At 47.6% G+C, this 12,729-nt stretch overlaps 1 protein-coding gene across 1 annotated transcript in view; it reads left to right on the plus strand.

Moving 5' to 3' along the window:
• Positions 1-9,841: 9,841 nt before the first annotated feature.
• The window catches only part of LOC146019691 (acetylcholine receptor subunit alpha-1-B-like), a 34,512-nt gene continuing 31,624 nt past the window's right edge, over positions 9,842-12,729 (plus strand). Inside the window, exon 1 of the mRNA XM_083152170.1 lies at positions 9,842-9,884. Coding sequence (XP_083008296.1) covers positions 9,842-9,884 — 43 coding nt within the window. The remainder of the gene's footprint in view (positions 9,885-12,729) is intronic.

Consider the following 12,729-nt stretch of genomic DNA (forward strand, 5'->3'; position numbering starts at 1 on the left):
AGACTGAAGAACATCACAGATAGTGCAAAGCGCTATCATTCATTGACGATGTAATAATGTACCATGCCGGTTCTACTCATCGATAACGGATTACAGGGCCATTTAATGATGACGCAGAGGATGGAATAGCTGTACCAGTCAGTGGCGATGGAAATCATGGAATACTGTGCTATAAACGTACCTCTCTCTTGTGATAATGGAATAGACAATTATATTGTTATATTACTGTACATATAATGTATAACACGTTTTTGATTTGTTTAATACAGTTTGCCTCTTCATATAATGCAGCACTTTCCAGGGAACACTGAAGTAATCATGCTGAAATACAGAAAACCTACTGTATGTAGATAGTGCCCATTGCCCCAGCATTGATGAAGCTGTGCAGACCACTGTTTGGGGGTCAGATTAAAAATGGGGCAGATGGAACTACAGCTCAAGGCTTCCAACTGGGCCACCATCATACAACATGGTGATAACTGGCTGCCCAGCCGGCAACAGACTCAGGGGCAGATTTATTAAGCTCGGTGAAGTGATATAGGGTGAGATTTAATAGGATGAGAGATTCAGAAAGTGAGAGATTTGGTGAGAAATCTCCAGTTTTTTTTAAAGCGGCAATCCTTTACACTGCAAAACCAGTTGGATTTTGAATTGTAAATGATTGACGCTTTAAAAAAACCCTGGAGATTTCTCACCAAATCTCTCACTTTCTGAATCTCTCATCCCATTAAATCTCACCCAAAGTGTCTGGGGTACTCTTTACTTAGAACGGCGCCCACGATTTTGATCGTGGGCATCGTTAGTAAAAAATCGCGGGCATCGCATGCAATAAAAAATCGGGTGCGATTTCCCATAGGGAACAATGTTAAATGTCTCAATTGACCCGATTTCCCTGTTCAATGGCTCAATTGACCCGATTTTTCCATAGGAAACAATGTTAAATGGCCCACAGAGGCCAAATAGGCACCCTGAAGTGTGTAGTGGTATGGGGTGGATGGCATAGTACTTACAGTCTTGTGCAGTGGTGGTCAGCAGCAGTCCGTGGGTCCGGGAAAGTGCTGCTCTGCGTCATCTATGGGCGGCTTGCGGTGTAATTAAGGTGGCAGTGGCGGGCGCACGGCAATGTAGTGTGCGGCTCTGTAGATCCTGGTGGGTGTGGGGGGACGGGTCTTCCTCTGGAGCATGGCAGTGTGCGGGCAGCGGCTGGCGCATGGCAATGTCTTGATTTGCCGGGTATGTGGAGACGGCAGTGGGTGGCCAGGGGCGGGTCTTGTGGCGTGCGCACGGCAATGAGCTGTGTGTCTGTGACAGATGCGGGCGGGTGTGGGGGGGGCGGCTCCTCCGACGGAGCGAAGGCACTGGTTGGCTGGCTGGGTAAAGAAGGTGCCAGCGGCGGGCGCACGGCAATGCTGTGCGTCTGTGAGTGATGCTGGCGGGTGTGGGGGACGGGATCTCCGACAGTGAGGGCAGGGGGGGGCAGCTAGTATCAGGGCGTGTAGTGCTGGAAGGGGTGGTGAGGACGGGCCGAGGGAGATGCAGGCTTAGTGGTGAAGGGGGTGCGGGTGTGGCCGTGCTGTGCTTCGGTGGGGCGGGGGGTATGGCGGTGTTTGCGCTGAGAGGGGGAGTGGTGCTTGCTGAGGGGGTGGAAGTGTTGTTTGGGGGGCAGTTATGTGCTGGAGCTGGGTGAGGGCTGTGTATAAGGCCCCCTTTGCTGTGCTGTGCTGTTACAGCGTCCTCCTTATGCGCTGCTGCTGGTGCTGCTCCCTCCTCTCCCTGGCAGCAGTGAGAGCGCAGGTTAGGGTGGCCAGCACATGGCAGTCTTCGTGCTGCTGCTGGCGGGGACCGGCGCTGTGCGGAGAGGAGAGCAGGTCTCTCCCACCTGCGCCCCCGTGCTGCTGCTGCTACTGGCGGGGACCGGCGCTGTGCGGAGAGGAGAGCTGGTCTCTCCCACCTGCGCCCCCGTGCTGCTGCTGCTGCTGGCGGGGAACGGCGCTGTGCGGAGAGCAGGTCTCTCCCACCTGCGCCCCCGTGCTGCTGCCCACCTGCACCCCGTGCTGCTGACATCTTTTACCCTCCAGCTGCCTCTCTCCCCCCTTGCTCCGGGCGCAGGAGTCCGCACTCCGCCCAGATCCCGCCCACTTTCCCTTGATCGTTAGCAACTACATCTGTTATGAGAGTGAGGGGGGGGGCGCGCGGTGTGTAGCCGGGGGGGGTGGCAGTGTATGGTCGGGGGGAGCACGGTGTGTAGCCTTGGGGCTGCTCGTGTATGGGCGGCCATAGGGGGGGTGTTGGGCTTGGAGGGGGTGGGTAGTGTGGGAGGTTGTGTGCCGGCCGGATGATGTGTGTGTGTGTGTGGGGGGGGGCGCGGTGTGTAGCCGTGGGGCGGGGTTGTTGGCCGAGGAGGGGGCGGATTGTGTGTGAGCTGGTGTGGAGAACTGAGGCCAAGGGGGGTGGTGTGTAGAACGGAAGTGGCCAGGTTTTGCAGTGTGGCTAACGGTGGACGGGCCTGTCAATCACCCGTGGAACCCCGCCCACCGTTTGCTACACTGCTTTGACTGACGGATCTGGCTAAATATATAAGAAATATCTGGTCAGTTACAGAATTTGGGTAAGGTCCGTAACTATTAGTTGTCAGGATTGGAGAAAACGCCAAAGTCTTCTTAATGATATTTAGGAAAATGGTAGAAGATTCCTCAAAGAGAAACATCGAACAAATCCTTCTTACGCTGGATAGATTATGGGTTATATATTGCCAACTGGTCAGTGGGTTTGTACACCTGATATGTGAGTGAACGTCAGACAGATATATTGTATCGGTTGTACAGCACAGCCATTGCCCATACACCTTGAGCGGGCAAGCCGCTGGTCCCCCGTACACTTGAGACTGCCATCACAACTTTGCCAGGAAAATTAAAATGCACGCACAAGATAAGCAGTGGTGGATCCAGGGGTGGGGCGGCAGTACAGTCCAAAATTCAAATAGGGGAGCCACCCCCACTGCAAGTGAGCCAATTTGGAATGGCAGTTGTGGCAGTGGGTCTGGCTTCCCTATTTGAATTTTGAACTGTGCTGCAGCCCCTGAGCCTTTTCCTGAAGATAACACATCAAGCAGACTGATCACTAAGTGTATATGCTTACTTGAATTGGTCGTTCAGTCAGCACAACAGCCAGTCACCCAGGAGTGTACCTAGCCTGTGTACTTCCTTCATCTTCCACCTAGATGACAAAGTATAATTACATCCTTATCAGAATGATACCATTTGTGATATAATAATAATACATTCAGTTCCCATGGAAGCATTATTGTCTATTATTATTTATAGTGCATATATACAGAGCAGAATTTCCCATTAGGCACGTGAGGCACGTGCCTAGGGGCGGCACATGTTTGGGGGCGGCACTTGGATGCCTGTGATGGTACTGTCAGTCCAAAATGTACCAATCACTGCAAAATATCCATTGTACTGTACTATATTCCATCTTAAATAGAGTGTAAATGGATAGGACATGCAGATATTGCCCCTATAAACTGTCCTACTTAGTAAACATTATTGTTGTGCCTAGGGGCGCCATCATCCCTAAATAAGCCCCTGCATATATATAGTACACAGCACGGGTGCAAATACGTTCACAGCCATTAACACACAGGGGGTAAATAATTGCCGACCCTCCTGGATTTCCCGGGAGTCTCCCGAAAATCGGGTCCCCCTCCCGGCCCCCCGGAAGGGTGGTCAACCCTCCCGGAATCTGAGGGACCCACCTGAGCCCCCTGGGACCCACCTGAGCATGTAAATGCCGCAATCCGCGGGTCTCAGAGGAGGGGGCGGAGCTAAAATGACACGATTGTGCCCCGCCCCCTCCATGGAGATCAGTCATGTATCCTATTTCCGGTAACTGGTCGGGGCTTAATGACGTCACAGTCAAGCCCCGCCCCCAATCGGGTAAGGAAAGTCTCCTCTCCGGGCTTCTCCCGGAAAGGAGCATTTAAAAGTCGGCAACCCTGATGTAATGATTTTCCCCTGCTGGCGGTGTTGAGTAAGGTCTTGCCTCACTCGGCATTGCGAAGGAGGCCGTTACTAACGTTTTCCAGGGCACTCCCCCGAAGTGTCACTCTCCCTGTGAGTAGTGAGCGAAGGCTAGTGCCGTTTGGTGCAAGGCTCCCGCCTTCGCACTGCATATGCGACAAACTAAGCTGCTTTCAACTCAAAGTCCCCCAGTGTGTATGGGCCTCAAGAATGCCAAGATGACAATACACTGGATATCAAGGTAAAAGTCCTGCAATGCAATAATGTTTGCCTTGAAAAGAATCACCAACATAATGGAGCCATTTGTGGTCTCTTTATCTATATGCAGGATGAATGCAGACATTGATGAATTGCCTCACCCAGAATGTGGTGGTTACCTGTGAGTCGTAATATATACACTAATTGGTATGAATGACTACATAGTGTAAGCTGGGCCTGGCCTGTTTAACAAAACAGGGCGAGGCTCCACCATTTTAAAGAATGAATTTGGTTGCCCTACCCCCAAACACTGCAGAATGTTATTCATGCTGCAGCTGACAGAGGCAAAATTGCAAGACCTGTTATGCAAATGTGAAGAACAGTTCTTGCATCTGTGCAGATCTCCAAACATCTGATTTGTAGATACGCCATCGGTTTATGTACAAATATGAATCAGGCCCTATATGCTCAAATCAAATAACGTGTACATTTTAATAATCCAATCTGATCACGGATTCGGCTACACTATGATCTAGAATCGAATCCTGTCCCTGTGCCCCAGCTGTCACTGTACCCCCAGGTCTCCGCCGTCACTGTCCCTGAATTTTGGCTCATTCCTTGTGGCAAAGTGTGTTTTGGCTCATCCTGTGTGTTAGGTTTATGCACCAATTGTTGCCTGGCCCACATTGTAGCTCCACCCACAATATAAACAGTGAGGGGCGCCAAAATATTTATTCGCTTACCTAACAAATAAGGCTTGAGTCGGCCCTGGGTAGAAGGTACACCTTAGAGATGCTGCTGGGTGGGGCGGGCGGTGGGCCACTACTTTGTGCTGCCACCTGGGCTGAAAGTTGCAAGCCAGCCCCTGGACAGTATGCTGGCAGGGCAGCGGGCCCTACACTGTACATGAGGGAACATGGGCAAATTATATTCAGTATAAGCAGTATATGCCATGCTATACCCGTCCCCAGAGTAGGGATTGGTAATCATATGATGTTTAATCGGTAACATCGGATTTATGCTTTCAATGTTCGATGTTTAACCCTGCAATGTTAAGGAACCAATGTTTCCTCAACATCACTAGATTTCTCCCTCGATGTTTTTCTCAATTTTCCAATGTTTTATTTTTTGTGTGTGTCACTGTGTGGTGCTCTCACTACTTTCAGCAGCCAGCTCACTCCTTGTTTTATATTCATAGATAACTTAAAAACACAGATACAAACAGTAACACACACCGGGCCAGATGCACTAAGCTTCAAAAGTTATAAAATGGTGCGTGATAAACCACCAGCCAATCAGCTCCTACCTGGCATGTCACAGACTATGGGCCGTATTCAATGAAAATATTCTCCGTGCATGGCGAGCGTTTTTTTTTCGCTCGCCATGCACTCGCCGTGTTTTTGCGGAGATTCTCCATGTTTGGAGATTCTCTGCCACGGCACTTTAGATAGTATCAGCCAATCCGGCGTATGAGGTGACTCCGCAGGGAGCCTGAGGACGGCAGCAGGCAGGGAGATGGAAGTCTCCCTGCCTGCCCCAGAACGTTTGTGGGGGGGAGGTGGGCTCCCCGGGAGCCAGGCAGCACAGGCTGCCCCCCCCCCCCGGAGAGCCAACAGGAGGTCGGGTATTCACTGCACCCGATCGTGCATATGTAATGATCGGGTGCAGTGAATATATGAATATCTAATGAGCGGCTCGGCTCCCGGCCCCCTGCTGGCTGCTCTGTGTAAAAAAAAAATATATATATATATATTTTTTTTATTAAATATATATTCATGTGCTATAAGCACATGAATAAAAATAGCATGCCCCTTCTCAGATTAAAATTGTTGATTTTTTTACACCAAAATTAAAACAAAAAAAACCTTTTATTTAAAAAGTTCTCATTCCACTTCTCCATGAAATGATGGAGAATTGCTACACGGAGAGACACGGCGAAAATCACTCAGAAAGACGTCGAGAAGTGCACATTGAATAGGGTTGCTCGCTTTTTGAGAGCAAAAGTCTCCGTCCAAGGCGAGAAAAGCAGTTTGTGTGCAGGTGAGGTAGCTCCTACAGTAGTAGGTAAAAGCAGGTCCAGAACAATGCTTTCCTCATGGAGTGGGTGAGGCAGACAAACAAGGGTCAAAAGGTACATTTGTGTAGGAATGCATATGTGTCCTCCTTTAAAAAAGATGTGTGAATCGGCCAAACATGAGAAAATTGCTTGTGAACAAACATGTATAACTTTTTAAATATATATGATTTTACAGTGTCATAAGCAGATGTAGGAATCATTTGTTAGAGAGATGTGAGTGCAATAATGTGATTGGTGGCATCTTACATCCAGAGTGTAGTCAAATCCAATTCATAGCAGATCAGATAGTGGTACAGTTCTGTATTTTGGGTACTATACAAAGATTGTGTGCAAAATAGTGGGCATGGGCTTAAAACATTGCTGAAACATCCTTTGTAGGTGTTAGATGTGGTTTATGTTATTGTATCATAAATACAAAACCTATGTTTGTATTAGAGTGAACACGTTGACACATGTCGACTTGTGTAGATTGAGTGTGCTACTGTGTAAAGTCTATGAAAGCACGTAGTGAATGTGTATAACTGTTTAGCAAATACCTACCTTAGCATATATAAGCAGGTCTTAAAAAGATTCTTACCTTAAATTAAACAAACCTTTAAATGTAGAGAAGTATAGAAAGATAAGCTTCCAATGTGTTTGAGTGCTGTGTGTGGCTTGCAGGTAGTGAAATCATGGTTTGGACTTAATAGACTGCAGCATTGCTTATTACATTCAGGTGTATGTGTTTGAGTAGTAATCAGCGTTAATTAGCAAACCCAGGCGCACGCTGGCATGCGGTATCTGTAGGGGTGGTCTGAGCTGGCGGTTGGCAGCCGCCTGTTTTGTGTCCGAAATGAACGGTGCTTTAGGCGATCGTGCGGTAGTAGCACCGCTCATTTTTGGTGCACACCCCCGTGTACGCCCATATTTACGCCCATTTTCCCTCATTATTTCGGCCGCTCCCCTTATCACGCCCCTATGCCGCCCCCAATGCCCGTACAGGTTTTTTCGCACGTAGAGACCCGTCCGTAAGCGTTGTGTTGTGTTCGCGCCTGCGCATTAGCGAATGTACGCATGCGCAGATCATAAAAAATCCCGGAACGTACGCGTACGGCCCGGCCGCACCAACCAGAATAAGGCCCTATATGTTGTATGTTTGTATGTGCATTTTAAACTCTTTTTGAAAATTTCACAAGCAACTAGGGGAGACCACCACACGGATTCTATATGTTAAAAAATCCTGACAGGTTGTTCATCTCCCTTTTTTACCCTGAACAAAATTAATAAAGTTTAAAGTTTTAAAAAATAGAATATTTCTATTCCTTTTTGAAATATTCTTCTCTTAAGGTGTGCATCCACAGTGCAATTCTTTCTCTTTTTGAACCTGTACTCCAAACCTATTGCCCGGATAGCACCCGCTGCCTAATAAACAACATTTAAAGGCCAGCCCCTAAATAAGATTCAGGGGATATTCTCAAATTTAAGTGTGTGCGGACTCCTAATTCCCCTTCCCCTACCCCCCTATTGCATACAAGTCTGGAGACAACCTGGTACAACTTACTAATTCTTTATTGAATGGTGGCAATAGCCGTTGGGTGGTGTAGAGATCCTCTCAATCCAAACACTGACATAGGGATCAAGGGATGGCAAGATTTGTTATGATGGTGTCGATGAAATAAGCCTTGGAGAGTGATAAAGTGGAGAGGGGGGAACTACCAAACTGTCCTTATTCAAACACAGCCTGTAACATGGCAGCTGGGAGCTGATTGGTGGGTACTTTATCCCTCTCTGCTTCATTACTCTCCAAAGCTTACTACATATACGTCTATGCCTGCAAGCAGGCTCTTCTCATGCTGTTTGCAAGGCACCACCTTAACTATGGCCCTGATGTGGGGGACTATGGTGTGGTGGGGAGTAGACTGTTTCAATAACACATTAAGCAACTCTCTGAGTCCCACTGTTTCTATCTCAGACATCTTTCCAGGATCAGACCCTTTCTCACTCATGATGCTACCAAGACCCTCATCCACTCACTGGTCATCTCCAGATTGGCCTACTGTAATCTCCAAACTATCCACAGTGTTGCTGCCCCGCTCATCTTACTCTCCAAACGTACTATATTCACATCTCCTCTCTTTCAGGAGCCCATTTACTATTGCATGTTTGCGGCCAATTCCGCAGAAACACACGATTCGGGGACTAGACGCAAATATTAGATAACCATGAATGTATGTAGGAGGGAATCCTACATACAGATACATGTGATCCCTCCAGACCATAGGATCACATATTGCAATGCACTCCTGGTCAGTAGGATCCCAATAGTAAAAGGGCCCCTCAAGCTTTATACTCCCTCCCGCCCTCTTCACTCCAGCTCGTTACTTCCTCCCAATGCTGCCTCCAAGATTTTGGCTGTTGTGCTCCCTACCTCTGGAATTCTCTAGCTCTCCATATCAGACTCTTCACCTCTCTAGAAAACTTTAAATGGGCTCCGAAGACTCACTTCTTTACCAAATCCAGGCATCTCTGATCCTCTGTTTATGCTAATTTCTACCCCATCTGTGTCACTCCTGTCTGCTCCTCCCCTTTGGAATGTGAGCTCTCTCCTTGTGTGCTTTTCCTAGACTTTCTCCTACTCCATATTCCCTATGATAGTGCACCTAACCTTTGGTTTTTGCCACCCTGATGCTTATCTCGGCATTGCAGCATTGGTTACATACCATGTACTTGTCATATATTGTCTTGAAGTGTAGGACGCAGTTTTCTTGTATTGCGCAGTTGTTTATGTACTTTGTGAGGTGCTGCAGAAATGTTGTAGCACCATATAAAAAAAGACGATAGTAGAGGTTGTGTCTCCCTTATCCATGTATTCCAAAACCCGAAATATTCCGAAAACCGTGGTTTTTCAAAATATTTCTGAGTTTTTTTGTTTGCCCCCCTCCGGCCCTTTTTTCATACTTACCTTCTCCCTATGTCCACGGCAGCCTCCGGGATCCTCTTCAGCTGCATCTCCGGTCCCAGGGGTGCATTGCGTGGGCGCACCAGCGCAATGCACCCTTGGGACCGGAGATGCCGCTGAAGAGGATCCTGAAGACCACTGTGGAACACAGTGGACAGGACATCGGGGGACCACCAGGGGACGAGGTGAGTTTGTAAAAAAAAAATATATTCCAAAATCCGAAAAAATCCCTTACCCAAAATGCTTGTGGTCCCGAGCATTCCAGATAAGGGATACTCAACCTGTAATACAATAGAATGCATTCCAATGCTTCTGTTCCAGAGCAGGTATAGTATATACTGTATGAGTGAGCTTTAAACTCTTGCAACAGTACTTGAAGCCATGATTTGCAAGAGAAATGACTGCTGAATGATGTGTACGAGCTCCGAGAAGCTCAGCTGTCCCAGTGAACAGGTGCAGAGCAATAATAGCCCACTAGATTCCAACCTCTGGGACCGGAAGCTGGTCAGTCCCACCACACTCCAGACAAGTTTCAAGAGTCTGAAATTTCATCATTCCCGGCTTCAAACCAAAGCGTAACAGAGCTGGGAGAAGAGGAAGGAAATGGATTTGATTATTCCATGCCTTATTTTCCTCTTACAGTCAGGTACATTGATTATTTTCTATTTTATACACTATTTATCTGAGATACCTGATTACACTATTATAATGTATAATACGTCTGTTCTGTTGTTTGTTCTTTTAGATACAATCGATCCATTATAATGTACTGTATATGTCTGTTCTGTTGATTGTTTTTGTTGTTTTTTAGATACAATCAATCAATTCTAATGTGTAATATGTTGATTGATTCATACAGTATATTGCATAGGTTACAACTAGAAACTAATGTAAGTATAGTTTATATATACTGATCTCAGGCTGACAATCTCCATTATAGCATCTGTGTCAGACAATAGTCAGTGTCATATTGGGAAATACTTTACATGTTGTGCTATTGTGGGTATTTATTTGGTATACTTGTCCCTTGGCAGCCGGACAGTGGATTAAATTTATCATTTCCGATACTTCTAAAAAATTCCCAGTGAAAATGCGCTGCCGGCTGGCGTATGTATTTCATACACATTATATACGCCAGGTCTTTGTGTACTATAATATACATTATCACATGGTCACATTTTAAATGTTCATCTTTAAAGAAAATTGTAACCGACAAAGCCCAAAGAATAACAACATACAGGGGAAATGGAATTTAATATGCAATACAGGATAAAAGGAACAGTTGACCCAAATTGCGAAATAAAACGTCATTTTCATGGCAGAAATTTCCGTTAAGACATATTAACAACTGGGACTGCTCCCGGAAATGTTGGACCATTGGCAGCTACAACGATGTGTAAAATTGTCAGATAAAATATGCAATTGGAATGTTTTCAGCACCATTTTCTAGGTGTCTATTTATTTTGCCAAACTAATGTGGACACTGCAAAACTTACATGTAGGTGCTTATATTTCTATATGGTCTTTTATGTACCTGCCTTTTATTTATGCATTTACAGATGTAGCCTTCTTCATCCTTGCCGGGCGCCCGCCAGATCCCCTTCTCTGGCGAGCTCCGGCAATAGGGGCTGGGACGCGCGTGCATCTCACATGCATGCGCGTCCCAGTCTGGCGACGGCGGTGCATAGGGTCCCTGCCCGTCTCCGCTTCAGGGAGACGGGCAGGGTTAAGGGGGGATTGGGCCGGCGAGGGGGACCGGCGGCGACGGCGGGGGAGGCAGCAGGGACCCGCGCCAGAATCGCCAGCCCCTGCAAGAATGAAGAGGGCTACATCTGTACAATGAGTTACTAAAACCTTTAAAATATGTTGATGTGATAGTCTTTAAATGATTGTAGGGAAATGGACCTGTACAGATATTGGACCATAGTTAGGTCCGTTCACACGGTCACCTGCGTTCACGTGGGGCCAATGTTTTGTCTTTGTTTCATGCGAATGCGGCCATGGCGAACAAACTGCCCGGCAGGTGCACGCTCCCATCCTTGCCAGGGGAGGGCGGCCCATTAGAATAAGAGAACGCCCAGCGTTTCATGGGCGTTCCCATGCTAATGGGCCGATGATGCAGGTGCCCGCAGAATGTGCACGCAGATCTAATATTGCTCTGAGCAACCTAGGATCTGCGTGCACGTTCCACATCATTCGATGGTCAGCGACCATCGAATGATGTGGGTGTTTCTCCGCAGGCTGCGAATGGATGTTTATGTTATGCCGTGCGAACGTACGCTCCGTGCGAATAGTGGGCCGGCGTACCACCATTCGCAAGGCTTGATCCGGTTGACTCGCAAGGATGCAAATTCGCATCCGAGCGAATCAACCAGAATAACCCCCTGTGTGTATTGCAATGGTGAGAATAGGGACTGTGTGCAGGTGGTTAGGGGTGAAACACACAAAGGGTTAAAAACATTAATTCCCTTCTTTTTCTTTGCCTTTTAAAGGCCTCCATATGTTATAACCTATAGAAAGATAGACGGTCTCATTTAATGTTCCTTTTACTCAATCATAAAATCCAATTACCAATAAACAATGTAATGTAACATCTTCAAATATAGTATAGGGTGAGGACTTTTACTGGACGGATGTATAATATGAGGCTCATCAGGTGGTCTCTTTATCTGGAGGGACACAACCCAAAAAGTACAGACCTGTACACGGTTCACAAATTGTCTGCGGTATTCAGAACCGGAAGCATTAGTACTCAGAAACATACATACATTGGAAATGTATAAAGGGTCTGATTCATAAGTGATCGTTCCCCAGCGTATTCGCGCGGGGGACTGGTGGGGCATCTCTGCTCATGTGCAGGGCCCCTGTATGAACGCATTCGGCGACTATCACAGTCGCTGAGGCGTCCGCACGTGTAGGGGAGGGAGGTGGGCAGGGGCTGGAGCAGGGAAACTCCCAGCGTTTTATGGCCGTTACCATGACAACGCAGGTGGGCCGATGCCTACTGGCTGATGTCCCATGACTCTTCAGCAGATTCTGATGGAAATAAAAGTGAGTTTAGACAGACGTTTATTTCCAAAGGGGAGAGAAATTATTTAGTGGTTGGCGACCATCAAATGATTTCTGTCTCCGGCCGCATGCGCCGGGATGTGTTTGTGTACATCCCCTCACATGGTACCGAGGGGATTCGGAGGTGTGTTCTGCCAGGCAGCATTAAGCCGCTTGCTAAGCAGCGATCAACCGCTGCTTAGCGAGCGATCAACCGCTGCTTAGCGAGCGATCAACCGCTGCTTAGCGAGCGATCAACCGCTGCTTAGCGAGCGATCCTGAATCAGGGCCAAGGTGCTAAGTGCTCACTGCAGCAGACTGTTGAGATATGATAATGAACATGGGGGCGATTAAGACCTGTTCGCTAGGCTGCGTAGGTTCACAGCCTAGCGAACAGGTAAACGCTGCCCGCAGCTCGGCCGAACATTGGTCGTTCCTCTGCT

The sequence above is a fragment of the Crinia signifera genome, chromosome 7 (assembly GCF_055691185.1).
Source record: "Crinia signifera chromosome 7, ASM5569118v1, whole genome shotgun sequence".
Taxonomy (NCBI): Eukaryota; Metazoa; Chordata; class Amphibia; order Anura; family Myobatrachidae; genus Crinia; species Crinia signifera.